Source organism: Accipiter gentilis, chromosome 1 (assembly GCF_929443795.1).
Source record: "Accipiter gentilis chromosome 1, bAccGen1.1, whole genome shotgun sequence".
Lineage (NCBI taxonomy): Eukaryota > Metazoa > Chordata > Aves > Accipitriformes > Accipitridae > Astur > Astur gentilis.
Window position 1 is genome coordinate 5,017,840 of NC_064880.1, and position 27,607 is coordinate 5,045,446.

The following is a 27,607-nucleotide window of genomic DNA, read 5'->3' on the forward strand; positions in this document are numbered from 1 at the left end:
ATCAGAAATCCTTCATCAAAGTACGTGTCTGCTTATGGCAGCAGAACACTTTGAATATTTTCCAATCACAGCAAGATTCTGGTAACAATATCCATAAGGTAGTAATTGACACTGGGATGATCTTGGAAGAGCTTGATGAAGGGAGACAGGATGGTGAATGAACTTCTTGGACTTTCAAAGCAACTGCATGGATATAACTTCTTCAACAGCTGAGATCCTACTGGACTTGGGCAAAGAATAGAGCCAGTAACAAGTAGAGAGTCAATTTTATAGGCGTTTTACAAGCACATTTTCAATTTCAGCTACAGTACATATTAAGTTTCTTACATCTGCTCTTCATCCCAGAGTGCATTTGCCTGAACACATTAACTCAGCTCTGTATCTTCTCTGCACTTGTCCACCACATGGTAAGAGTTCCCATGCACGTGTGCAGGAAACTATTTACACTCAGCCCAACTGTCTGTGCTCAAAACCGGATCCTATGAAATCCTGATATCTTTGGCAAAAATTAAGAGGGGAGGCTTAGTTTCCAGGAGAAGAAATCCACTGGAGAACGTTAGCAGTGAGCTATATGAAAGTGATGGTTAGATCAGGAGCTGGCAGTCAGCCACGCTGCAGCGTACTGATTGCAACGCTTGCAGTAAAGAGACTTAGGAGACATCCCACAGTGTATGTCCAGACGAGTGACATTATCAGCCTTTTCACCTGCATTTTGGGAAGGAATTGCATGTTCAGTCAAGGCTAATTCAATATCATATGCAGTCCTGAGCTACAACGAGGGCCTCAAGGTGAAACAATAATTCAAGTAACAAATGACTTGCCTGCAAATAAGTCATATAGAGATACTGCTTTATCAGCTGCATAAATGGCTTCCAGCCAATTAAGCAAGAGGTAGATATGGCAGTCTGATCCCCTCGCAATAGGAAAGGGGGTTGCTGGATAAATAAGCATGCTCTGCAGGTAAACAGTAGCGGACATGAGGCTCTGGAACTAAAAGGTAAACGAGACCCTACTGTCGCTGCACAAAGGCAATTCTAGGCAGCATCCTGCCAACCTTCTTCCTTTTCCATTGCTGCCCTCAAAGACCATCTCAGAAGAGCCTTGGCCACGCAGACACATCCCCAAAATAAAAACAAAGGAGCAGACAGATCTGTAAACTTACCATATCACAAGCTGGTAAGCTGGTCTGAGAACTGTGTGGTCCTTTCTCTATTGGCGGTGCTGTGTGACCCAGAAGATGTTTCAGAAAGCGTTGGAATGCTTGGATATTAAATCTCAATCTGCACTTTGTTCAGCGGAAGCATCTGACTGTCCAAATACCCACGCTGCTCTCTCGGACCTTAGTGGGTTCATTTTTCAATCCAGGACAGAAATACTGACTGTGCCAGCCAAGACCTGCCTTTTGCCAGCTCATGCCACTCTGTGCTGATTTCTGCAGTTCCCTATACAGTTGCAGGGACTGCAAGATACATGGATTTCAGTGCAGCACAACAGATATTCACACTGCTTCTTAACAGCAGGAGCGACTTGTATTATGCAACCATAAGTGTTACAAACATTAGGTTTGGCAGCATTAGAGTACTCTGGTGTCGTCCCTGTAACTGTTCTTCATGACGGGAAGAGAAGATAATAGTGGCACAACCAGAAATTACTTTTCTAAGACATTCCTCCGCTTTAGCAACAAGAAGATTTATCCTTTTCTTGCAAACAGACGGTTCGTTGAACACACACCTTCTAGGTTTTAAAGTAAAACAGACATTGCCCAAATCCTCCTGTACTACAGAACTATGGTTCACTCCTAGAGCCAGGGATCATCTTGCCCAGTTAGACTCAAGTCTTGGGAAGATGACAAAAAGGGGAAGAAAGGACAAATGGATTTTGCAATGATCAAATCAGTATCAACAGTACCGGTAAGTAGTATAACAGTACTGAGACTATGTATAGGTGAGGGGTGAATTCACCAAGTTCTAACCAACTCCTGCTTGGGGAAAGAGCGTGGGCAAGCACCCTCCAGCCATCACAGCCCTTTGCTCTTTATTCCCCTCGATCCAGAGCTGCATCCCACTCCCGCCTCCTTCACACAGCCCACTCTCCTCCACCCAACATTTTCATTTCATCCAGTCAGTCTTAAAACTTCCAACTCCACTTCCAACCACCACAAGTCCTTCTCATCTTTCCAGCCATGGTTTCCTTCCAGCTCTTGTTATTTGACAAGCTCTGTTCTTTGCAGACCTAGCTTTTCTTACTTCCCCTCCCCAGGCTCCACTCCCATAGTCCATAATAGGCAGCCAGCACCCTCCCCACATATACAACTCTTCCTGTCTTTATATACTTAAAACCTCTCCATGAACTTCAAAAGCCTCCCAAGAGTTACTGGAAACGAGCACATGGCTCCGCTCCCTCCACTTTGTTCTGATCTCAACCCTAGTCCATGTGTTGGAGCACACTAAGCGTAGGAGCTCCAAGCAGCAAAGACATGCTCAAGGATGGCAATATTTAGGATAAACTGAAAGACAACCCTTGATGTGCAAATTAACATTTTTCTCAAATGCTTGTCGTGCAGTCAGAAGGCAGAGTGTTGACACAAAGCACACATTGCAAGTGCCCCTGACAGAGCAGCCAAAATACTGCAAGGAGCCTTCAATCACTTCTAACACTGCAGAACAAACAAGTTTCCCTCTACTTGCTGTTTACAGCATCTGGACTCCTTTCCTCGCCTGCCCAGATCAACTGGTTAAATTTGAGGCAGAGTTATAAACCACAGAACTGTTCCTCAATCAGTTGTGCATATAGCCATGGTCCAGCACCACTTATTACACTGGGGTCTTGGCTGCTTCCAGGCTTGTGAGAAATTTGAATCTATTCTGAGAAAAGCTCATTCACAGGTTGGAATCACATGGCACCTTACAAAGCCACACTCAACTGTCAGCCTGCCCACGCCTCCGGTTTTTTCCCCCATAATGACCTGAATTTTCTCTATTCGGGCAAGTCCTGGGATGGCACCAGCTCTCCCCAACATTACTCCCACCCACCTTATAGCCTGGCCTCATCTGGAGAAAGCACCATTTGTAATCTCATGATTACATATCATTTGTAATCTCACAGAGCTGAAAGCCATAGTCCATAAGGTCAACTGAGCCAAAGAGAAACAAGACCAACACACTCACAAATAGGTAGAAAAGATTTGTCTTCCTGTACATGCCCTGGTCTTTAAGGTAGACACAAAAGAAACCTGAAGGAAGATCTTGCAACAGTTTCTCACCCAAATTCTCCGAGGTGCCGAGACCTACCACAACATGCTTGAACAACATCTTGGTAAATAATAAAACTTTATTTTGTAAAAGTTGGAGAAAATGTTTAAAAAACAAGCAAGTGCGGAGCTGTAAATAAGGTAACACACTGTCTCCAAACAGCAAACAAAAAAACCATCCCCTCCCCAGCGCTGACATAACGCTCCCAAAGCAAGAACAGCCTGTAGCCTGTGCTTCACCAGAGGACATCTGGAGTTCAGAGCACATACCAGGCACCCTCTTGCTGCTGGTGAGGGCCATCCTTGCTGGAGGCTGGGGTGGTACACCCAGATATCCCTGAGCACCAAGGGAGTCTGCAGAGATCAGATTTTCCCAGGAGGCAATAAGCATGCTGCCACCACAAACCCCGATGATGATCCCTAACCACCGAGGAGGAGGAATAAACCGTTGAGAGGAGCCACCCATCACCACCACAAAACAAACATGTTCGCACACTATTGTCCACATTCAAGTGCAGAAGAGGAGCTAGTCTGGAGCTCCCTGGAAGACCTCACACACTAGGACTGAAATCCATGCCCAGGACAGTCCTATTCAGCAGCCAACTGAAGCTTTCCTATCATCGTGGTATTTGTTCGCCCCAGAACTCCTGATACATTCGCCTTGTCAGACAGAAAAGCAAAACCCCAAACAATTTTTAAGACTTATAGTGGAGGGAGAGGGGAAGGAGGGAAGAAAGAAGATCAGGAAGTTGGGATACAGCCAAACAGTATCTTCCAGAGGATCCTGAGCAAAGTTCAAGACCAAAGCAGCTGGTATCTGAATGTCGAGGAGGACTGCGACCTCTTCCATTTGCTCAGCCACTCCAGCGGTGCTTTTCCCCAGGCTTCAGCTTCCTCTGTGGGACTCTGGGATGATCCTGCACCTGCTCAAAATGAAGCACAATTAAAATCCAGGACTGCCCCGTCTTCCTGCAGCCAGCACGCAGAGGTTTGCCCTGAGCCAGGACAGCAAGCTTGCCGCAGTTCAAGCTGTGGGGACGTCACCTTGCAGCAGCTGAAAACAGGCGTGATGGACCCGTTCCTAAAGCAGAGCCAGGTACCTCAACCTCAGCCACCTTCAAAAACATCCCAGTTAAAATTCCCCAGTCCATGCCTGACAAGAAAGAGTTCAGAGGCATCTTCACAGACAACTGAGGCTGCAGGGACAACAGCAGCACCCTTGCACTTCATGCCAGAGACTGAGGGGGACCTGCCAGGCGTAGCCAAGCATTTCTGCACCCCATCACTGTTTATATTTAGGCTGCAGTCAGCTTCTAAGAGGTTGTCTGTTGGCTGTTTTTTTCCTGCTCTGTCCTCGCCTACATGAAGATGACCAGAGACATTCCACTTGCATCAGCACAGGTGCTCTTGCCAGTATCTGGCCTTTGCAAACCAGCATGCTTCTCTGAACCCCTGGGAGCTGGAAATGTAATTCTGTCGAGCTGCACATTCCTCCCAAAACATTTCTCAGAGCTCTGTTATGGAAAAAGGCAAACTGAGAACAAGGAATCTGTTTTGATTAGGCTTGGATGTTGGGTTTGGGGGGGGGAGGAAGAAGGGGCTGTTGCAGTGGGTTTTTGTGTTTGTGGTGTTTTGCTTTGTTTTTCTTTAAGCCAAGTTGGAGACACGTTTACTTCCTCTCTTCAGGGCTGGCTCCAAAAAACTGAACACAGCACAATTCTAAGTCTGGTAAAATTTAAGACCCTGCCTTTCTGCAAGAAGTTTTTAACATAGCTCCTCTTTCCAAGCCACGTGGGATTAACATGAGGTTGAGCTACCAAGGTTGCTGCTTAGCTTTCAGAAGTTTAAAAAAGCCTTTTGAAAGGAGGAAAACCTCTTGAAGTCATCTGTGCCAGAGATAAGATGCTTGCATCTACCCTTCAAAGACTCTAGGGATGCTGAAGAGCTAAGCCCCTCTACAGCCCCATGAAACAGGCTAATGAGCTCTTGAGGACTCTACTTTCCCATGTTTACACAGCCTGTGTACAAGGGGGCTTAAATATATTAATATAATAATAAAGTTAATGCCAAGTCTTCTATTCAGGAAAAAAAGGGACTCACCTCTGCCTATAGTCCCATGAGATCACTGTATTATTTAACTGTTCTGCGTGCTGTTAAAATACAGCTGGGTGCCTGGAACAGTGGAGCCCGGCAGCTGCCCTCTCTCCCCAGGCAATACATGAGGCTCCTGTTCTTTTTGCAAAAGCTTGTTATATGAATTAAAAAGAATTGTCAATTGATTTTAAAAAAATCTTTTCTTTTTTTTTTTGGCGGGGGGGGGGGGGGAGCGGGGGGGAGGCTTTGTGGTCTGGGAAGACAAGAAACAGATGTACATGAGAGAGGTCTACTCAATCTATCCAATACTTTCTAGGATGCTCAACCCCTACTGTGCCCCCTGACCCAGGCACGCTTGCTGCCTTTCAGACTCAGCCCTTTTTACTGAGTGTGACCTGCAGGGTAAGGTATAGCTGCAGAAATACACAGGATTTCATACTCTTTCTGAAGAGACTGCAGTTCCCAGCACATCACAGTTTACATTTACCTAAGCAGTCAGGACAGCTGCTCTAGGTTTTTATCCCCTTCAGCTGCACGCTTTTACTGAAGAGGCTATCGATACTATCAATGTCTGCTTCACAGACAGAAACCCACACAGCACACTAATCCCAAGTGCTCTTAAATGGATTAAGTCTTGACACCCCTGCATGTTCTCCAACTATCACTCATGAGGTCAAGGGCGAGGAAATAAGACGCTTGCACAACTAGACCAACGCAAGGCATCAGTGTCCAATCTTGTACCTGAAATGATGAAGAGCTTCTGTCAGGTTTTGGCTCCTACAGATTTTCCACGTAAGCCTGGGTGAATAACCGACCCTTCATTTTCTTTTTATGATGATCGGCAGCAGGGACTGCATTACCTTATGAGGAATACTCGGGGCACTAAATACATCTGAACTGTGCAGGACTGAAGAAATGTATGTGTGCACGGTATTTTACAACAGAAGGAGCCACTAATTCCTCTTCTTCAGTTTTCGCTGGTGTCCTGTCCCTGTGGGCCAGACAGCACCGCAGTCTATTTCCTCATTTTACAGGCTTGAGTAAGAGATACTACACTAGCTCACAGGGAAGGGGAGTGGATCAGTTCTATAAATGGTTTCACCCCCAAGGAGCATGATGGGGAGCCACTGTGGAGTCAGACAGGACCCCCCCCCCCCCCCAGCAGCAGCAGCAACCTACCTCTCTGTCAACTGCTTACTGATAGCTGTTCCCCACCCCACACATCATGAAGCTGTGCACAGGCAGGCCAGGAGGAAAGATTCACACCAGATCTTTACCCAAAAAAGAAGAAATCAACACTGAGATGTAGACAGCCCAGGCTCAGGTGCTGGAAAGCAGGGGTTTCGTCCGCTCAGGGCCTGGCACATCCTTGTCCTTGTGGGGTTCTGGGCGCTGCCAGTAGCTGTCGGATCTTTGCAAAGGCCAATCCAACTCATCATAGTGGCAACAGCAAATGGAGGAAAACAGCCGAGTCCGGACCACCCGCGTACAAAGGACAAACATGATACAGTTGGCACCTCCTTGGAACGTGTTCCCAATTCCCTGCGAGGGCAAGAAAAGGAATTAACCAGTGCGGGTCCTACAGGTACTCCCCAGAGAAAAGCAAACATTTTGTCAGACCAGCTATAGCACTGCCCAACTGACAGTCAGCAACTTCCACCTAAATGAGAAAAACAGATTCAGAAAAATCAACCTTGTGCCCAAAAGCAGACTAGATGGCTGTTGTAGGTTGCCGTTTCTACAGCCTGGTGTAGGGCAGGAGCAGGCTGAGCCCTGCTGAAGGACAGACACCCAACATTTCTGGGCTGAACCTGCTTTTCCTACAAGCAGCCAGCATTGCCCAACACTCTTGTTGCAGTTATTCTCTGTAGCCACTAGATGCTGCTGAAATAGCTATTGCTGAGCACCCCAGACAGCGCTTGCCAGGAGGGAGCAGATGCTCTTGCAACGTGCTGCATCCTGCCGCATAAAAGTGATATTGAGAGCAACACAGCCTTATCTCCCTCCCAGATCCTCCTTCTAATGCATTTCCCGACGAATACTTACGTGCAGGACAACCAGGACTGAATTTTGCACTGCAGGAGAGTTACAGAGGGTCAGAATGAACCGTACAGTGCTCCAGATGCGGAGGATGATGAAGATGACGGGGATGAGGATCAACTTCTTATCTGCTATGGAAGTCCGGGGCTGAAATGCTGGTGCTCTTGAGAGAATGGGGCGATACTCTGAGAGAGCTGCGTGCTTCCATGAAGGGAGACAAAAACGTGAACAAAAAGCTACACACATTGGACATTTACTACAGGGATTCTTTCCAAAGCAAACTATATTTTTGCATTTTGCAGGAAGTTAACAGGGCCACAGTTATGAGCATCAGTCTTCAGCCACATTCTGCCCTTGCTAATGCAAACATGCCTGCTGAAGCCAAGGAGTGGCAAACAGAGGATATCCAGCCCTTAGCAGAGTCCCAATAAAGCTTTATATTAACAAACATCACTACTTAGTTGCCAAGAAACCAGGTCATAACAATGCAAAAAAGAAAAAATGTGGTGCTCCACAAAACAGTTTTGCTGGGCCAGTGGCCTGGCCCCACTGCTGCTGGCTTTACTGCTTTGTAAATGCATGGCTAAGGGTTTGGCCTTGGGAAGGCCTCTTGAGATAGATATATAGATATATATAGATGGGGAGAAGTCTGCCTCATCCTTCTGAAACTATTCAAACTTCTGACCTTCACCACAGCCACAGCCAGCAAGTCCCACAAGGAATTTATGTTCACGTGAACCATTCCTTCCGTATGTTTGTGTAGAACCTGCTGCCTGATTTCTGACCATATACTGTCAGCAATGGGCTTCCATGGATTTGGACAAGCCAGCAAACCTCTATACACTAGCATGTGTAGAAAAAACTCAGGGATCTGTGCCCTGGATCAGGGTGGCTGGAGGTGTAAGGCCCATGAGACCTTCTCATGGCAGAAGCTACAGGATGCACTCAGATTCCAGGATGGGGGAGAGCAGGTCAAATCAGCACATGGGCCACATGATGTTAATGTGGGTGAAGCGATTAAATCTCAGGCTAGCTGACCGGCAGAAAACTATTCTTCCTACCATCAGGGCTACAGAGCACACACAACTTTGATGCCTAGTATTCTCCCTCACTCCAGTACTCTCAGTACTGTCAGTACTCCTGACACCTTACTTCAGAACAGAGCTGTGTGACAACGCTGCACAGTGGCCCGAGTCAAACCCTGCTGAGGGCTTTCAGCGCAGCTTCCCACCCACTCCCACGCAGCCTTTGCCATTTGGAACACGCCTTGTACACGCCCTGCGTGCGTCCCCCACAACAGCTATTTCCATCCCTTCTCCTGCCTCTGACTGTGCACAAGCCGCTCCTGCAAAACCCGCTCCAGCCATTTATACAGCCCAAACGCAGCCCTACTTGCCTATTGCTCTTCCTTGGGAATGGGAGACCTCCTGCCAGTAAAGAGGCTTAGTAAGCAGGCTACCAGGCTTGGCAAAATCCTTACGGATGATAGGAGAGATACTCAAGTCGAGAAGACCCTGCGTTCTGCTGCTCCAGCCCTCAGCCCCTGCATTATGAGAACCGAGAGTGACAACTGCCTGTCCCCAGCACTGCTCCTGTTAAGAGGGTCAGGGCTGGGAGTGGGGAAGAGAGAGCAGAGCGCCCAAGAATCCCTGGCAGAGCAAGAGGGTAAGAGCCTGGCCAGGTGGGGGGTCAGGTTTCCAGGCAGTCACGCTGCTATCTTGGACAGCTGCTGGAACACAGCGTCCTGTCTGATTTATGTCAGGCGACGGTGACAGGCACTAGCAAACCCTTTCCCGGGACCCTTAGGACTGCTTAAGACTATGTTGATCTTCCAACTCATCTGCAGGATCCTGCCCTAACCAGATCTGTGTTTATCCCTAACTATGACTGCCATAGCTGCACCACAGCAAGCAGGCATTTTCCAGAAGGACATCTATCCAGATGTGGGTTTTCTTCCCCCTAATACAACTTTGAGAAAAAAGGAATCTCTGGATGTAGTTCCTTCTGCCACTCTCCATCTAGATTTCTCTATTATGCAAATGTTGTCCTGGATGCCTGGATTCTTTGTGCTCGCAAGGAACAGCAGCAAATAAGACTCTGAATTCTGAAACTCTCCTAGGACAGGGTGTCTTCCTGTACTGTGTATGCATATGGTGCCTAATGCTATAGTGCTGAGACTCCCAAATGGGACTTTAAGCTGCTAATACAAAACAGGTATTCATAAACACTAATTATCATTAGAATTCCTAAAATGACTGAGGTTACATAAATCCAGATGCCAAACTCAGGCTTGGTACAAGTGAAGCTGTGGAAGATTGATTAAAGCTGAATTTTGTCCTTCACCTCCTGTTTCAATTCTTACTGTAGGATTTACATTTCACTCATGTACATCCCATAACCCCATAAGTTTTCAAAAAGCTTTTACATCTTTCTTGTGCTAAGTCACTGTGTGAAAAAGTGTCACACAGTGAAGCCTGATGCTGCAGGCTGCTCAATCAGGTGTACTGCTTCTCCCAGTGGTAGGTGCATTTCAGCCGTATATGAAGCAATTCCTGCCCGAGTAGCTACTAAATATGCAGCAAAATCTTCAGAGCATGGGAGGATATGATCACATAGCAAGTCTATAACCTAAGCTGAAAGCAGCAAAATACTCACCGCTCTATTAATGTGCTTCTTGATGAGAATGTAGAGCACGGGCAAAGTCACATAGGCCAGTATCTCCCAAACTTTCCCCGTTAACAACATCCACAAGACCCGATCCTCTGCATCCAAGTTGACCCAACACCAGCCCACAGAAACGTTGGAGGCGTCATAGCCAATCTTCTTCAGAGCAACAGCCGCCACCGTAATGCTAAGAGGGACTCCCCAGCTGAGGAAAGAACACAAAGAGCATGGTTAAGTCAAGAACATGCTCACTTTAGTCCCTCCACACCTCAGGGAAAACGGGTGACAGACCAAGGGATTCTTCTTCAGACGGGATGCCAACAGATATTCCAGAACATCGATGCTCCTACATCGAGCCTAAGGGAAGTGACTGACAAACAGGTATTTGACAGCATATGAACGTGGACTGCAAATCCACTTCCTAGGGATCTCGGATCCCCAGTCCTGAAGGACAGATATTACACTCCAAACTGGAACCTGGCCCGCACAGCAAGCGGTCAGGGTCCAGAGAGGTGAACAAGAGACATCTCGCCTACACTCCCCTTCTCCCGTACTCTCCTGGATACAGGTGAGGTCGAGGATCTGACAAGGCCAGCACATTGTACAATGTGACTATCCCGTAGGACCCAGCCATTAAAGAGCAAGCTGGCTGATTCAGAGCTTTCAGAACACGAGCAACCAAATGCCACATTCTGATTCCTAACTGACACTTGGCACATAAAGGACCAGCACACAAAGAATTCCACCATTATATTCCATCAGTGGGTTTGGGGTTTTTTTTTTTGTTGGTTTTTTTTTTTTTGTTTGGTTTGGTTTTTTTTTTTAAATGGAGGTGTAGTCAGTATTTTGGGAGCAAAAGGATTTTTTCTGATGGACAAAGGGCAAGTTTCTTCCCAGGGAAAAGCACTGACAGTAACAGCAAAAAGCTAAGAAAGCAAAGAGGAGCCATATTCACATAATTTGGAGCTCTGTTTTGACTTTGGCTTCTCTCTTGACAGCAGAGGCAAATATAGGGAAGCATTTAGAAGAAAAGTAACTATGGTGACACATGTGCATTAAGCCACTCAGCAGCTTGGGCTACCCACAAAAAACCACGAGGAAGAAGTGAAAAATTCCATGAGCTCAAATGTGAAAATACTCAGCCCCTTCCTGGGTGCTGTTAATACCCAGGACTTTACAGGCCTGCCCTAACCTGTGATGTACAACTCACAAATTACTGCCCAACTGAAATACTGCCCTGCATTCAACTGAATGCATCACCTGCCCTTCCCATATTCATCCTCAGAGAAAGGTTTTCTGGAGCCGTAAGAGGGACAAGGGACATTCCTTCAACAGATGACACGAATGCTTCAGAGAGTGCTCAGACTGAGCTTCCAGCAAAACCCTCCTGGTCTCTCCAGATGCAAAGAAAACAAAGCCATTACTGTATTGCTCTCATTACCTTCCTGGTTCACACTTGTCCTTCACTGACAGCCTGGAGCAGCTGCAGAGAACATGAAAAGAATCTTCCTCCTAAAATCAGTTTCACATGCATCAGACTATGTAGTCAACCAGCAGTTGCCTAGATCAGATTATCTGAAATTCCACAGCCCAACTGAAAAACTGGAGATAATTCCATAACACTAGATGTCAAAAATACCCCATTTCCTACTCTTAAATAATGTCTGCGTTCACCTATTCACGAAAGAAAAGAGATGCAAATGTAATGCTCTAAAAAATTCAGAGTCAACCTTTTAGCATGGTTAGAACATTTTGTTTCAACGTTCAGTTCAGAACAGCCAGTGCTAATCCAAGCCGGTGTTGTTATTTAAGGACAGTTCTGCCGCAGGAAGCCCTCCCCGTGCTATTATCAGAGCAGGCTTTCTAAAAACATTCCAAACATTGCCACCACCATAAAAATTTCTACACAAAACTCAAGAGTCATTTTGGTAAAAACGGTAATTTGCCTGGAAACAAGGATTACAGATTCAGAAAGATTCAAATTTCTGTACACTTGGAAGAACTGACCACTGGGGTAAAGAATTCAAGAGAACTGGCATTTCCTTAAAGAAACCATATTAACACACACAAGCACAAATGAGTGCAGCACCAAGAAAAAGAAAGTGTATTAAAAAACTAATTTGCCTAAATAATGATCTCCACAGTGACCTGAAACTGAAGGAATTATATGAGAAAATAAAACTAGGTCAAATTACTAGGCATGGATATTAAAGAGAACAGCATAAGTGCATACAGACACAGTAAGAGAGGCAACAGTAGTAAATAACAGACCGCTAGGGAAGGGACTTAAAAAAATCTTCAAGTATCTAACTAGTAAAAGGAAGAATGTGGAAGAAAATTGCTACACATCAGGCAGTTAATTTTCACTGAAATAGTGTGCTGGGATCAGATGGCTATTACAACTAACAGGAAGGACAAAGCATTACAAACTCAGAGTGAAGTTAGAAAGAATCTAGAAAGTAATCAGGCATTTCAGTGAACTTCAGTTCCATTTTAGAAAACTGGAAAGAAGAACCGACACTAGTGATTTGAGTATTCTTAAGAACCCCTAAATGACAGCTTCTCAAGGAACGGAAAATACCAATGCTTTATACTCATCTAGAAGAATGGAGGAACAAAGAACCAGAATATTATACACCAAAGGCATATGTAAAGACTGGAATAAAAAGGATCCAAGATAACACAGAGGCAGAAATTTTACTCTGAGCCCCAAAGACGGGACAATTACGTAGGCTGGGCCTCCCAAAAGCACACTTGGATCTAATGCAATTAGTGTGGGAGAGAAGGGAAAGAAGACGACTCCTTGCATCACTGTAAAAAGGCTGCCAATCCCATCTCTAAGGCAAATACAACAATACTTACTTCCCTAATACAGCCCCCAGCAATCTATTAATAAAAATACACATGACCCAGCATATCTGTCCACGTTAACACCAATGCTGCATTTCTACAAGGCAAGACAAGAACCCTTAAACTATAGTAACGTACAGCTCAAGTTGTATATGTTTTCTTGTCCTCGGTATGCCTGGGTCAGATTGCTTAATACCACATTTTGATTTATACTGCACAGCTGTTTGGTTGGGGTTTTGGTTTGTTGTTTCGGGTTTTTTGGTTTGGTTTGGTTTTTTTTTTCCCCACCAGAGGTTCTTATAAGCAGGGAAGATTTGCAGTCACCTGCCTGCACAGGTCAGACAACAAGCCATCCTACCAGCAAGCCTTCAGGCAACTCCTTCTGGGGACAGGAATTTCTACTCTGTAAAGAAAGAAAAATCAATCTTCTGGATATACCAGCCAATTTCAGGGAAGAGCTTTGAGCATACATTGTAAGCAGAACTCCCAACCAAATCTGCTCCAATTTAATTTTTGCTCTTAAACAGTTTGCAGTACCAAAGTACAAGCTTCCAGGTACCAAGCAGAGACTCCTCCCAGAGAAGCGTCCAAGAATTTAAAAGCTAAGGCACCAGCAGTCAAGTAGCTCGCACTTGGCTTGGCCTGGCCTACAAGCTTTAATAAACTAAATGATAGAGCCACAGCAAATTTCCAGAGATCTCTGCACCTTACAGGCAACACTTAGGGACTTAAGTCCAGTTCTGAAATGTAGCACTGGCACCGTCCCAATCATGCATGAGGCAGTCCTTTGAGGCCACAGATGTACAATACAGTAGTACATGAAAGGATCCCCAAGTACTCCATAGACATGCATACATATATACGTATATATACACACACATATATACATATATGTGCATAGTTTAAACATATACATAAGCACACAGATACATATTTTACTTTTTTATATCTACATATAAAAGTAAGCGTATATATGCTTATAACCATCTGCGTAGCCTGATCATGAAATATAAATACTTCAAAAGTTGGCAGCAATTGCTATCAAAAGCAAAGGAAGAAACAATCCCAAGGTGGGTTCTGGTCCATTCCTCACCCCGAGTTTGGATCAACTACTCTCACAGCAAAGATGACATTACACAACTAAATGATACTTGATATTCAGAAATCCCGAACAAGCGAGGTAGCCTGGAAATTTACGCTCTGGGTGCCAGAACCTACACCTTACAGCTACATAAATATCTTCAAAGCTAACTATAAGCTTGTTTTCAAAGCTCATCTGAGCTCAACAAGTTTAAAACCAAAACAGAGCCTGTAGTTCTCTAGTCTAGCAGTAGGCTAGGTGGATGTGTTACCACATGAATCAGTAAGGAACAAACCTGTTTGACAGGTGTGATCCAGCGTGACATCCTAATTTCCCTAAAAAGAAAATTTCAGGTATTGACTTCCACTATATATTTAGTCAGCTCCACTCAGCGAAAGAACAAACAGTCTCTGGTTATACTCAACATGAAAAAAGTATTCATCTTTACAAACACTTGCCCCTTATGAGTAACTGCTTATAAATAATAAGAAACACGCATGACAAAACTCCGTCCTGCCTTGAATCCCTTCCAGAAGTTTCTCAGAATGACTCTTCACACAATGGTCGCTGCATGACCGCATTAGCAACCTATGAAACAAGGGGGGGAGGGGGGAAATCCCAGGTTCTTGCCTAGACAAAAATACTGCAAACTTACCTTTAAATCCTTAAAACATCATCTGCCCTTTGCCACCTTCCTTTCTGCCCTAGACAGGTCTCCCTCACCTACCTTCTGCAATTAATGTCTGGACCAGTAGCTTTTCTTATCAGTTGCAGCAGTTCCCATCTGCGCGGTACTAAAAATTTTGATTTTTTTAGGCTATCAGCACCACAAACAGCCAGCAGGACTTGGAAGCGCCAACAAGTGCGAGGGGAAGCCATCTCCAAGTATGATGTCCAGAATTGGATTTTTATGATTGAGTCCTCAGGTAATGATAAAAGTGCAGGGAAAGAAAGAAGGAAGATGGGTCACAAGGGAATGAGCAGAGAACAGGTCCTCACTTGTTTTCTCTGGCTTTTTATGCAGTTCATAAAGCAGGAAGAAGCTTTAAACTCTGTCTCTGCACAGAATGGGAGTCATTTATGAAGCAGAACCTGGCAATGGGTGTTGCAGTGAAAGCTCTCTGTATTGCCCTTTAAACAGAGGAAGTGGAACTGATCAATACCAAGAACAGAAAATGTAATTTTATTTTTACTGCAAAGACCCGAAAATAAACCTAGCAAATTCACTCGGAGGAAGTTCAGTTTGAACGCTCCCTTCTTCTCTGTCACAGGGTTAGAGCAATCTTTCAGGATTTTTACAGTTTTAAAAGAGTGCCCAAATTGTGGCCAACATTATTTCAGTGAATCTGCCCATTTCTTTCTGCACTTTGAGAAGCATTAAACCAAATGGACAAGTTAAAGTACAGCCAAAGGCCACACAACAAGTGACGAGCAGACAGAAAAAATACAAATTGTCCAGATTTGCATCAACTCTTTGATGTAACCTGGTGTTGACAGCATGCCCGTAAAGAAGTCGGACTACTTTTTTTCTCTTCCTTAAGCAACACGTGGGTCTCTACTGGCACTCCTTCCTCTCCATAATTCTTATAGAGCAACTCTGTTCACTCGAAATGAAGTAACCTGACAAAGTCCACTGTCTCACTGCATCTTATTTCAACTTCACCAACAAGAGCCTGGTGTACCCAGATGTGTGTGCAGTCACCTCGGGCTTCCTCACACACGGACCTTGCTGTCAAACAAGAATTAGAACCGGCAGGGCAGGAATTGAAGTTCCTCCCTGATTCAGGCTTAGCCTTAATGTCCTTCCCTGGCCCACCTTTACCCGGACTCAACTCTAATTCAATCATCTCCCAAATTATGCTGTTTGAAAATAAAAGGTGACAAATATTTGACAAAGAAACCAGAAGAAAATTCATTACTTGCCCTGATGGCCTTTTTTTTTTTTTTTTTTTAAGCAAAATCATTCCTCTAATAATTTATTGCAAAAGCTTGGCAGCCCAGAGGACTAAAGGATCACTGTTTTGCTCAGCGTGGAGGTAGCACATGATTCCACAAGCTCAAATTGCATAATGAAAGCTTTTACTAAACATGATGTGGAAAATCGGCTTGCTAAATAGCAGAAACCGAGACATAAAGCTACACTGTGGTCTGTTTTGTTTTGCTTTCAATCAAACATGGCAAAACAACCTACAGAGTGCTTTTCGAGCAGCCGCCTCACTTGTAGGCTACATTCTCCTCCGAGTATTGAATTACAGCAACCTGCCTCGGGAAAGGGGAAGGATCTGCAGACCAGACTGACACCAGTAAGTCAGGGACCTGCGGAAACAAATCCCAAACACAGGAGTTCTGGCAGCAGCAGACAGGTATCGCAAACACAAGTTTCACGGTCTTATTTCCAGGACATCAAAGCAGATTGGGAAAGGAAAGCAGAAGCCAGGATTTTCGGAGTCGTTACTTCTTGCCAGAGATTTTTCTATGTGACCTTAAGCAAAAATTTTTTTTAACTTTTCCACATCCCCATTTCTTCACTTGGAAGGGGAGGGGGCAAATAAGCAGGGCTGGTTAGTTATAAAAAGACAGCAAAATCCTTGTTTAAAAGGCCCTTGAGAAGGACACGCTATCCTTAAGCGACGAGCAAGCCAGTCGAGCAACCATCCAAGCGCTTCGCGGCAGAGCGGAGCACGCCACACGCGGTGGCTGTGGGCTACGGGGTGGGTTCCCCAGGGGGGTCCACACCTCGTGCTCCCCCAGGTCCAGCACCCACCTCACGACGTGGAAGCCGCAGAGCAAGCCCGTGCCCGTGGGCGAGCCCCTCACAATGGTGATATAGAGGTAAAGGGCGATGGCCATGGTCCAGAAGAAGGAGCTGGTGTTGGAGAAGGTGGACAGGGCGCCCTGCAGCACGCAGTCCCAGGAGGTCTTGTCGAAGTCCCGGAGCACCCCGTAGAAGTACGAGAGGGCTGAGAGGAGGTCCGCCAGCGACAGATAGAGCAGGAGCTGGCGGGGACGGGTCCGCAGCTCCGGCCACAGGGCATGGGTGCAAACCAGGAGGCTGGAACCCACGAAGGAAAACACGCAGGACACCAGCACCACGACCCGCTCCGAGGCGTACAGCTCTGTAGGAGGCAAAGGCGCCGGCATGCCGGGGACGGAGGCAGGGGGCGCAGGGAACGGCCGGGAGGGGAAAAAGCAGGAGGAGGAGGAGGAGGAGGAGGGAGAAAAAGCCGGGAGGGGAGGGGAGGCGACCGCCCAGTACGGCGGCGAGGGAAAAGGAATTGGGAAGGGATGCGAGACGCCGCGGTAGGAGCGGGGAGAGCCGGCTCGGCAGCCCCGGGGAGCGGCCCCGGTCCCGCCCCGGCCCCGGCCCCGGCCCCGGTCGTCATGTGAGCGCCGGCCCGGCCCCCCCCCGGGCCCCGCTTCCCCCAGGGAAATCCCGGCAGCTGGCGGGGGTTTGGGAGCGCTGACGGCAGGGCACGAAAGAGAAAACTGCCGTGTAGGGCGCAAAACCCACCTTTGTTTTCTTAAAATAAAAACAACAAACCGACAAAAAAACCCCAAGCCGTGACTGCCTGGTGCGACGTGACAGAAGGAACCCGCTCAGAAATAAATGCTTTTTTTAAACTATCGGCTCCTAAAAGCCATCCTTGATGCCTTTCTTCCCCAAGGAGAGCGCACCACGCTCCCAACCCTTTGCCGAGACAGAACCATATATATATATATATACACACACACACACACATATCTATCTCAACTCCACAGAACACACAGTTTGAACCGTACGTGGTCAGATCCCCAGGATCAGAGGTCAATCAATCCTCCCAATCCTCCCCCCAGTCCCTTCACCCTCCCGAGGTGGCTCCCACGTTATCTTTACCTTCCACGTTCTTTACTCTGAAACACGCCAGCACTGACTCCTGCCGTATCCCGCAACCTGGGAGGCAGAAAACAAGAAGCAGACACAATAGAGCATTCACTATCAACGTTAAACAGATTTTATACTTCTGTTGGCAAGAAAATGCTTCCCCCCCCGGCTTCAAAGAACTTACAAGTTGAACGTATGTCCTCGTTTGCTTCTAACTTGCCCGATACTTCATTGGCGTCCACACAGACAACTCGTACCTTGTACCTTTGATGTGGATAGTGATGTGCTCAATTTCCAAAGGAGATTGTTATTGTTCAGGTGTCCTGTTCTCCCAAACAGTTCAATCATTTCCTAGCCACCTAGCCATGAAGGATCCCTGCTGAACTCACAGGTTTTAAACAAGGTTTATTCTGACCTGTAAAATGAGGTGCCTTATCCCCCACCCAAGCTTCTCTCAGCACCCTGAAGCCATCCGACACACCCCAGAAAACACATCTGACAGAAATATCTTTAAAAACCCACAAATTATTCAGTGTTTGCATATTACTTTTGGCCACAGTGTCCTTTCAGTTTTACATTCCCATCTTGCGAATTGAGGAGTTCCTCTCAACATTTTAAATCACTTCTTCTGATGTCTTTGATTTAGAACACACCATTTTACAACTAAGTTTTTCAGGATAACTAGTATTTACTTGAGCTCTATTTTTGCACTATTGCTGCTTTACTGGAAAAATAATTCCACTTTTAAAAAAAAAACACAACCTGCATTCCCCTCAGATGTATAAGAGGGACACTACTGCTTCCATGTTTTTAAGAGCAGGTTTTCCCATTTTTCCACTCCAGCAATTTCTTCTTCCGCTACTCTGCTGCACAGCTGTGTTCAAAACCTGCAGCCAGTTCAACTGCCTCCTTAAGCTTTTGATTATCTTCATCTGGTTTTGACTTTTAAAGTTCAAGTCCGATTTTCTCATGAATCCTGGAAGTCCTTGGGGATACATCAGTTTGTCAGGGTAAGTCTTCACACCCACTCTGCCAGTTCACAAAGAGCTTTTTCACCAACATTCAGCTATGCCTTGGCTACCTAGGAGCGGGTGCCAGTTCTGAATGAAGTCTTTAGAGCTGTTCATCAGATTGATTTCAATCAGTTTTGCCACAGCACAAAAGGGGCCAACATGGGTCAGCACGCAGAGCACCTCACAAATGAACCATCTTACAGTTGCCTTTCTGGTGCCATCCAAACACGCTTCTGTTCCAGAGATTCACCTCCAAGGACAAGTCGCACCAACACCTTTCCTAGATAGAACTTCAGAGCTTTCTAAAATTCTCTTTACTAAGTCTCCAGCTACACCCAGGCTTAGCGTGCTGCTGCTTGGTCACCTTGAAGCATCTGTCATTTGCTCTGTTAAAGTCGCTTCCTTTGGAAACAAGATCTTCTTTCTATGTACCTTTTTGACCTTTACCACCCAGTTAAACTTCAGTCAAGCAGGCTTTTACATTTAGAAGAAGTTTATTTTGGAGCTTGATGTCCTCTGCATGTTCTTTATAGAAAAGGGAAGTTGCAGCAACTTGCATTTCCCCTGAACACAATCTGACACAAATAGCTTTTTTTAGCTAATTATTCCAGGCTGTCTTTAGCTACCCTCTGACCCCCAAAAAACACGAGACAAAACTTTGTCAAGGCTGCATTCCCAGTTGTTGCTCTTACACATTCTTGGCTTTTTCCTTGTTCTTTGGTTTCCCTTTCCCTACTTTTATATCACAAGACCCTCACCCACCTATCACAAACATCCAGACAAACCACTTCATCAAATACCCTGGCTTTTGAGTGTTGCTTTTCTTTTGGGGCAACGGATGTGGCTCGACAACACAGCTTAATTAAGTCTTGCAAGATAATTGTTTATTTCTGCAACTTATGGTGACCTGACAAACTACCTTTTTTAGAACTGGAGAGAAGGGAATATCTGAATCACAACCACAAGTTCATGGAAATGCAAATTCTGGTTTTGTCTCAATTCACCAAGAGATGTATCTTTCCCTTAGCAATCAGAAAAAAACAGGACAGGCATAGGATTTTCTGCTGGATCTCTCCTTATTTTCTAAAAATAGGAATACAGTAAATTTAGACACAGAAGTCATCGCTCAACAGGAGGGCATGCATGAAGAGTTAGTGCTTCAAAACTGAGTAATAAAAGGCAAATAACTTCTCATTAAAGATTCCCACTACCTTTCATTTTCTTGATATCTGCACGTGCAAGACATCCACCACCCAGCATCTCCATGGCATTCCTATGATCTTGATATTGCTACCTTCTAATTGCAGGGTAGCAGTGCAGCTGTCTCTGCTCAGATACACATTCCTACCTTCAGTCCCATGGAATCTGCAGTTGTCCAGAGAATAGAAATATTTGGAAACTGCCCAAAGATACATGACAATTCAAAGGCAGTGTTGTGTGTAGCTCAGAGTAGAGAGAAGTAAAAAATCTGAGCAACTAGCTTGTCATAAAGCAACACACAAAATGAAAATTCTCCTTTAAGAATTTCACCTTCAGATGCTCTCAAAGCACAATGAGGCAAAGCAATCCGGTATTTGGTGGAAAGACACAGAAAGTCTTTTTTCCTGACTTGAATTAATCTCACCGACTACTAAAAGAGCTTTCTGACACACAGGCTACACCCTGCATCTTGGAAAGCATCAGTTGAGCTGTAACAACCTAAATTTACCTCCACTAACTGTGAGATAGAATGTAGTGATAAAGCTTCTTAAAAAAAAAAAAAAAAAAGGCTTCAACAAGAAGTTTTTACTTCACCTTTGCAGCTGACTAGGCAGCTGGGCTGAGGCATAGCTCTCATTTCATTAGGAACCTAGTTATATGCCTTAGATCTTTTATGCGATTTTTAGGGGCCGAGACCCTCACAGGACCTCTGCATATCACAGACACAATCTTTGCTTGCGTACTACCATGTTACTCTCCTGATTTTGTGCCAGATCAGTGAGACAGCTTTTACCAGAGATGAAGACACTTCATGGAAAAAAACACACGAGCAAAAGTTCTGGTCTCACTCTATCTTACTCCACTGCTACGCTCTCAAAGGCCAACTCTGGGTCCACCAGAGAGAGAGGAGTCTGGACTGCTCCTTAACAATTATGACACTATTTCACATCTCGACTTCGGAGCACATACATGTGAAGAAGAAAAGACTTTGCATCATTTATAGCTGTTTCTTTCTAATACCTAGCCAAGAGAATCCAAGCTCCCTTTACCACATTCACTTTAGGGCCACAGACATAGTTACAACAGAATAATATCCTCTGACTCCCAAGAACGAACTGCCAGCATCATCAGCCATTCTCACTACCCACAAGAGGTCACTGCTGTTCCAGGCAGTAGTATTTTCTCCATCACCATTGTCCTGACAATTCTAACAATTGCTTCTCTGCCATATCTCCATCTCTGATGAAGGCAGATGGTTCTAACACCAGCAGATGTACCTTGGTCACCTTTCGCCATCCTTATGTCATGCCCACAGCTTAGACAGTAGTTTCAAATAGGAGCCTGGAAAAAAGTAGAGCCCAGTTTCACTACACTCATAGAAAAAAAAAAAAGTAGATGTGTTGTACTGAAATAACCAGAAAAAAAAAATAAATTAAAAAAATCAGCCTTAGAGGCTTACTTTGGGCAAAAGCCCTTTAATGTTTTAGTTTTCAAATCACCATGCAGTTCCTCTCAAGTCAGTCAGTACAACTGTTTCTTCTACTCATTAGCTTCTCAGGGTGCAGCCTGGGAGCAATGACACCCAACTCCCACCCTTCTCAAAAGAATGCAAAATTAAGTGCATCATGCATAACCTTTCACTGACACAGATCTTCTGCATAGCCTGGCTATGCCCATGCAAGACACTATGTATATATGAGAACATCTAGCCAAGAGTTAACAAACCTGATTCTCTGGAAACATAAAGCTAACTCTGGAATCATAACACAATAAAAAAGGCTAGCCAACAGCTTTACCAGCACCTGAGCTCTTCGCTTCCAGGAGAACAAGACCATTTTTCTAAGTCATCACCTGATCCTTAGGTTCACTGCATCAGCTGAAAGGAAGCCAGGGAAGCATGGTTAAGAGAAGGCTTCTGAGAGAGGTGAAAATCCCCGTGTTTGTCCTTTGTTGCTTTTTCTAGCATGTGACCAAAAAAAATAAAAAAAATTCTACATTTCTAGCAGTCCTGGAGCAGATTAAGGACCTAATCCTTGACTTTATTAACCCCATCTATTCCATTTTAGATAGACACTAATACAGACAGCTTTTGATATAGCATTAATGAAAGCAATCTAGGCTGCTCAAGAAATTCCAAAATGATCACTGACAGCTTTCATAACAATTTCTCAGTAGCTGCCCCCTCTAGATGACAACTTCTTCAAGTAGATTTAGAAGAATCAAGCAAAAAAACCACAAGAAAATACATTCCCTACGTATCTATTAAGAATGCTAAGCAACAAGGCAGTCGGTTGAATAGGTGCAGACACTATAGCCAAGTCTCACGTGGCTTTTCTTCTCAGAAAAATAGTTTTCAGAGATTTGAAAGCTTTTACTTGGCAAACACTGGGGTCAAGACAGCTCTGTAACAAGTACAGCTAGGTACCACCAAGTCAGCTAGGAAGAATCTGACATTCGCATGCAAAGACCCACACTGGAAGTTTGGCACAGCGGGAGGCCATTTTACATACAGAGAACAGGCTTTCTGGAAGCAGAATTGCAATACACATAGAAATACATAGAGCCAATACACTAATTTGGAGGTATAAAGGATATGTACTGTTTTCTCTGACTCTTCTTGTGCAGGAAACTACAAAGCAAAGTTTCATGGTTTTGTAACTAGTTAATTTAAACTCATTCTAGGTCCTCTGGAATTAACAAACGCTATGCGAATTCCTATTTTATCTTGATTATGCAAGACCAAATACCGTGACTTTCTCTGCTGCTGCTACGTCTAGATTAATACCCCCCATTCTCCTGCTTCCCATCCCTGTTGTTCAACAGTAACATAAAAGCATGCGCTCCAAGGCAGGCAGGTCTGTTTTCGGTGTCTGAGTACTAACTTTGGCATGTTAGCTGTTACTCCAACCTTGTGATTCTCAAGAGAGAAATATGCAGTCCCCTTATCTTCTTTAACCAGACCAACATGACAGACAACTAACTGTTAGAGTAACAAATTTTCAACTGTTGGCAGGCTTGGCATGGGGATAGAAGAATGGCCCTGAGGCAAGCACAACAGTGTAAAAAACCTCCTGGATCAAGATGAGCCTGGGATTTATGCAGTCTTTTATGTTCCATCTCCAGTGCACTAGAACCGCAGAGCGGAGAGTGTGTACACAAGTGCTGAAACAGGACACAGCCATCACTTCCCAGCAGAGCACTATACTGGATCTGTTTAGCAAGCCCCATGGCTTTTCTTTCATCAAGGAGAGATGCTTAGTCATTTTAAGCAGTTTTCCATTAGCACCAAAAATGTGTAGTCAGGCTGCAGAGATCACACAAGAATTCAAGCCAGCATCACTCAAAAAAGCCAAGAGCAATGAGAATTCTTTGCAGGCAGAACGCAATTAGTTACACTGCTGGAATCAAGCCAGCACAATCAATGCATTAAAGTATGCTCCAAGTGTTGCGATAGTTTTTCATTTCAAATTTAAATTAGGAGATTAATACGGGATATTCCTTCATGCTGTGGCTGCGTGGAGAAAAATAAAGGTATTAATATTGTACATTCACAATGAAACAGAGTATGCCATGAACAAAAAAATAATACATTTAAGACCTGGTGTTAAGGTCACCCAGCTGAGACTCAAGTATGTAGCCGTAGCACTTTGGGAAAGGGCACTAGAAAGGGCACTTGCACAGCATACAAAGAGGCACTCTTTGTAGTGATCTTTGTGGCAGTCTTTCAATTTTTTAATTTAGCCATTACCTATAATAAAAATGTATGGACTGCATCCCTTATATTTAATAGTAGTAAAATAGGCCAAATAGCAGGATTTGGGGCACGTAGCTTTTACTGTAAATTGAACTGGAGGTATACGCTGTACTTTGCAACAGAAAGGTCTGCCTTCAGCCTGTAGTTTTAACACAGATAAGACAGGAATATAAGAGCTAATAATGAGACCCTCAGGTAGGGAGAGTCATGAAGCGTGTCTGCTTCCCTGGTTACTGAGCTAGAAGCCTCACTTAAGTTATTTCACAGAAGTTATTTGAAACAGATGAAGTGCAAAGCAGCAGGGACAATTCTGCTAAAGGGAAAGGGTGCAGAGCCCAGGAGACTCTTTCTTTCATTGACACAAGACGCTCAACAGCTACAGTCCGTAATCCAAATATGACCTTGAAAATGGGTTGTATAACACCATATCGTACCCTTCATCCTCCTTCTTTGAAGGCAGGCATAAAATATTTGTGTTAAACAATTTACAGATTCTCCTTCCATGTGTGGGTGCTGACTGCTCAGGTCCCAGCAGAGCCACTACCATTCATCCAACCAAGGGGTCAGCCGCAGTCACATCCCCAGTGCGGACCTTCAGAACACCACTTGGTATTCAACAATGCTGTTTGCATTATGCTTCTTTCCCAGGTAGCAAGGAGCACATATAACAGAACTATTTGAAATGCAGTGCCCACATATTTACAGAAGCTAACTGGATAGTTAGTCGCTACTAGCCATCCTGGTTTAAGCACTATTGCAAAGTTACGTACAGGAAACTTGAAGAGCAGAACATTATCTTATAACCTGGAATTCAAACTCACTGGCTTTATTAACACAGATGAAGTTGCTCAGCAGTTACAGGCTAAGTGACACAGGTCAAGCCCCACATGTTTGTCACCCCAACCACATTCCAGTCATTGCATCGGTTCCATTCAGCCAACACCCAGCTCAGACTCAAGTTATGCAGCAGTGGCACTTCAGGAAAGGGCACTACAAAGGGCATTTACACAGAATACAAATAGGCACTCCCTGTGGTGATCTTCATGGTGATCTTCCAGTGATATTTTTTAGCCATTCTCATTACCTCTAACAACACACCCTGTTTCTCCCCAGAAAGCATGGAACTGACGGTCATCTTTGGCTCTATGAAGAGGAAAAAAAATGAAAGTAAAAAGCCATAGAAAAGTAGTATCTTATCAGGAAATCTGATGTACTAGCTCCAAACATCTGTCTCACAACAAATATCCTGCAACAGCAGAGATGAAGTTTCAGAAGATTTGCAACAGAAGGATACCATGTTCCCTTCTGGTCATCCATTATCTTCTGAGTGCAGAACTTTTAGAGACAGTTCATGAAGTTTCACAACTCCCTGTAATTAGTGCAATTATGTTCATGTCTGGAAAAAAAAAAAAAAAAAAAAAAGGAGGCATACAGAAGTGTGGGCAACAAAAGTCATAGCTAGTTTTTTAAAGAGGGTTGGAGCTCCAGTGTCCCTGGATCAGACACCCAGCTCATGCCTTGTCAGTGAGGGCCATAGAGAATAAAACACAAAACCAACTTGGTTAGATCAAAATTTATGTAAGCTCTTATCCTCTACGTGAATGCTGGAAGTTTAAATAAGATCTGGGCAAGGCCTTTCCCTCTTCCATGGTTGGGGTATTCTTGCATCTCCTCCCTTATAACAATCCCATATCATAGATTTGTCCTTTCCATAAATCCTCCTTGCCTCCCTCTTATCCAGACAAGGTAAGAAGAAATGTCTCATTGCATAATGAAAATCTAATTAATTCTTACCCAGAAAGATCAGCTAAGTTTTGGGGCACCTGACTGCATATATTTGCAATGAATAGCTGCTGACCAGCACCCAGGAGAAGTAGTGACTACAGGTGAGTTGCTCCTATGCCAGGCTCAAAGCCAAGCTAGCTTGTCATGACCAGCCTGAGGTTGAGGCTTGCATGAATTCTTCCTAAAAGCAGGCCCTTCTCCCAATATCTAGTATTGCATTTTTGCAGTGTTACTAACAATAGCTGGTATTTTACTCTCAGGAAGATGTGTGTGGGAAGGACAAAGAAAGAGCAAAGTAACTTGCAACATGTTTATATCCTCTTTTGTTCACCTTTTGTCTCTGATGCGTCCTGTGGCATTTCTCACATTAGCCCTCTGCTCCATCAGACACCCCAAGCTCCAGTGCAGCACAGTACACCTGGGCAGCATCCCAACCTGGATCCCCATCCACCTCAAGCCATGGAGATATGAGGCAAGCCCAACAATGTGTAGCACTTCTAGGGCAGTATACTTGCTGATTGCTTCCTTGACTATTGTTCACAACAACCAGCTAAGACACTGCCAAAGAAACACTCACAGCTGGCATCACGGAAGGAGGGAAGTTAGGGCAGGTTGTTCGAGCTCCTCCTCTCTTCTCATTCACAGGAGGCAAGAGTCTGGGGACAAACAAAGAGTCAATTAAATAAAGAAAACAGCTTTCAAGAGGCTCAAAACCATAAATTGACAGTTACCCTGTCCCTTACCCCCAATCTTGGTTAAGGCCTCTAAGAATTACAAATATTAACAAGATAAACCCAGCTTACTTGTCTGCAATCCATATTTATCTCAATGAGTTCCCAAGTTTCACACAACACCATTCAGGCAAGACAGTGGAACAACAAAGTGTTTCCAGGTGCTTAATAGTTTAAGACACAAAACTGTTTAAACTCTTGGTGGGTTCACTTGACTGCACAGCTCTCCTCTTAGGTCACGCATAGGACACGGGAGACGGAAAGAGAACTCACTGGGAACACAATCAGCTGCAAAACAAATGAAAAAGGGACCAATACTTATTTATAGTGAAGCCATTTGACCTTCCTATTATACATGTGGAACGGCCTAAGATACACAAGATGTGGTGTTATCTAGCACTCCTGCAATCCTCAGTTCCTGGAAACACAGGAACACGTGAGAAGACAACCTTCAGGGCAAAGCAATTCCTTAACTCTTGCATCACAGCCTCAAAAGCAGGTTATTACTCGAGGGCCTGTTGTGCAACACTCGAGTATAAAAGTAAAACATGCTGCATGACTAGAAGCTCACTGGCTTTTGTCGGCCTCTAATTTCTTTCAGTGATCTACTGGCAACACTACATCTGTATATTCTGAGACATCTAAGCCTTCTATTCCCCCTCCTAATGTGCCGGGTTACAAATTCCAAAAGCTCAGGAATTTGGTTTGTGTTTGGATAGTAAGACAGAGAGAGCTAAGACTCTCAATTCTTTCTTTCTCTCAGCCTGTTTTGTTCACAGTGAAACTATATTTCATCTTCCAACAAGTTATCAGAAACTTGTCATCCTACGAAGACAGGCACGAGCACCAACTGAAAGGCAAGAACTGGAAACACTTCAAACTGAAAAGCAGATGTTAAAACCCCAAACTCCTGGCTACCACCAAGTCTTCAGAATGGCCAGCATTTGGGACCGTATGTTTTTTCAGAAGACTTACAGTTACCCATGACAAAACTGTTGGGTTTATTGCAAGAGTCATGAGAGAAAGTTCAGTGGCTTCTGTTGTACAGAATGGCAGTGCAGGTGATGGGAAAAGCTGTGCCCTCTATATAATATCAAAGGAGACTGACAAAGGTGAAATGGAGTGCTGTAACTGCATGCCAATCAAACCGGCAAATCAAACTGGCGTAGCAGCGAACAATAATACCCACCAGGCATTGTGATAACAGAACAAGGGCTCCGTTCCCTGTGTCCCAGGAGACGGCACCAATTAATTAACAAATCACTTCTTGACTGTAACCTTTT

General features: G+C 44.7%; 1 protein-coding gene and 1 long non-coding RNA gene across 2 annotated transcripts; both read right to left on the reverse strand.

Moving 5' to 3' along the window:
- Positions 1–3,312: 3,312 nt before the first annotated feature.
- Positions 3,313–17,263, reverse strand: GPR157 (G protein-coupled receptor 157). The gene is made up of 5 exons (XM_049809961.1): positions 16,744–17,263; positions 10,040–10,253; positions 7,391–7,585; positions 6,622–6,886; positions 3,313–4,173 (listed from the first exon to the last, which is right to left on the reverse strand). The coding sequence occupies exons 1-4, from the start codon at positions 17,118–17,120 to the stop codon at positions 6,665–6,667; spliced, it is 1,008 nt and encodes a 335-aa protein (XP_049665918.1). The 5' UTR covers positions 17,121–17,263; the 3' UTR covers positions 3,313–4,173; positions 6,622–6,664.
- Positions 17,264–20,285: 3,022 nt separating this feature from the next.
- Positions 20,286–27,607, reverse strand: LOC126042620 (uncharacterized). Its single transcript, XR_007507245.1, has 4 exons — positions 27,514–27,607; positions 26,397–26,612; positions 26,171–26,249; positions 20,286–25,204 (listed from the first exon to the last, which is right to left on the reverse strand). It is a non-coding gene; the product is annotated as an uncharacterized LOC126042620 (long non-coding RNA).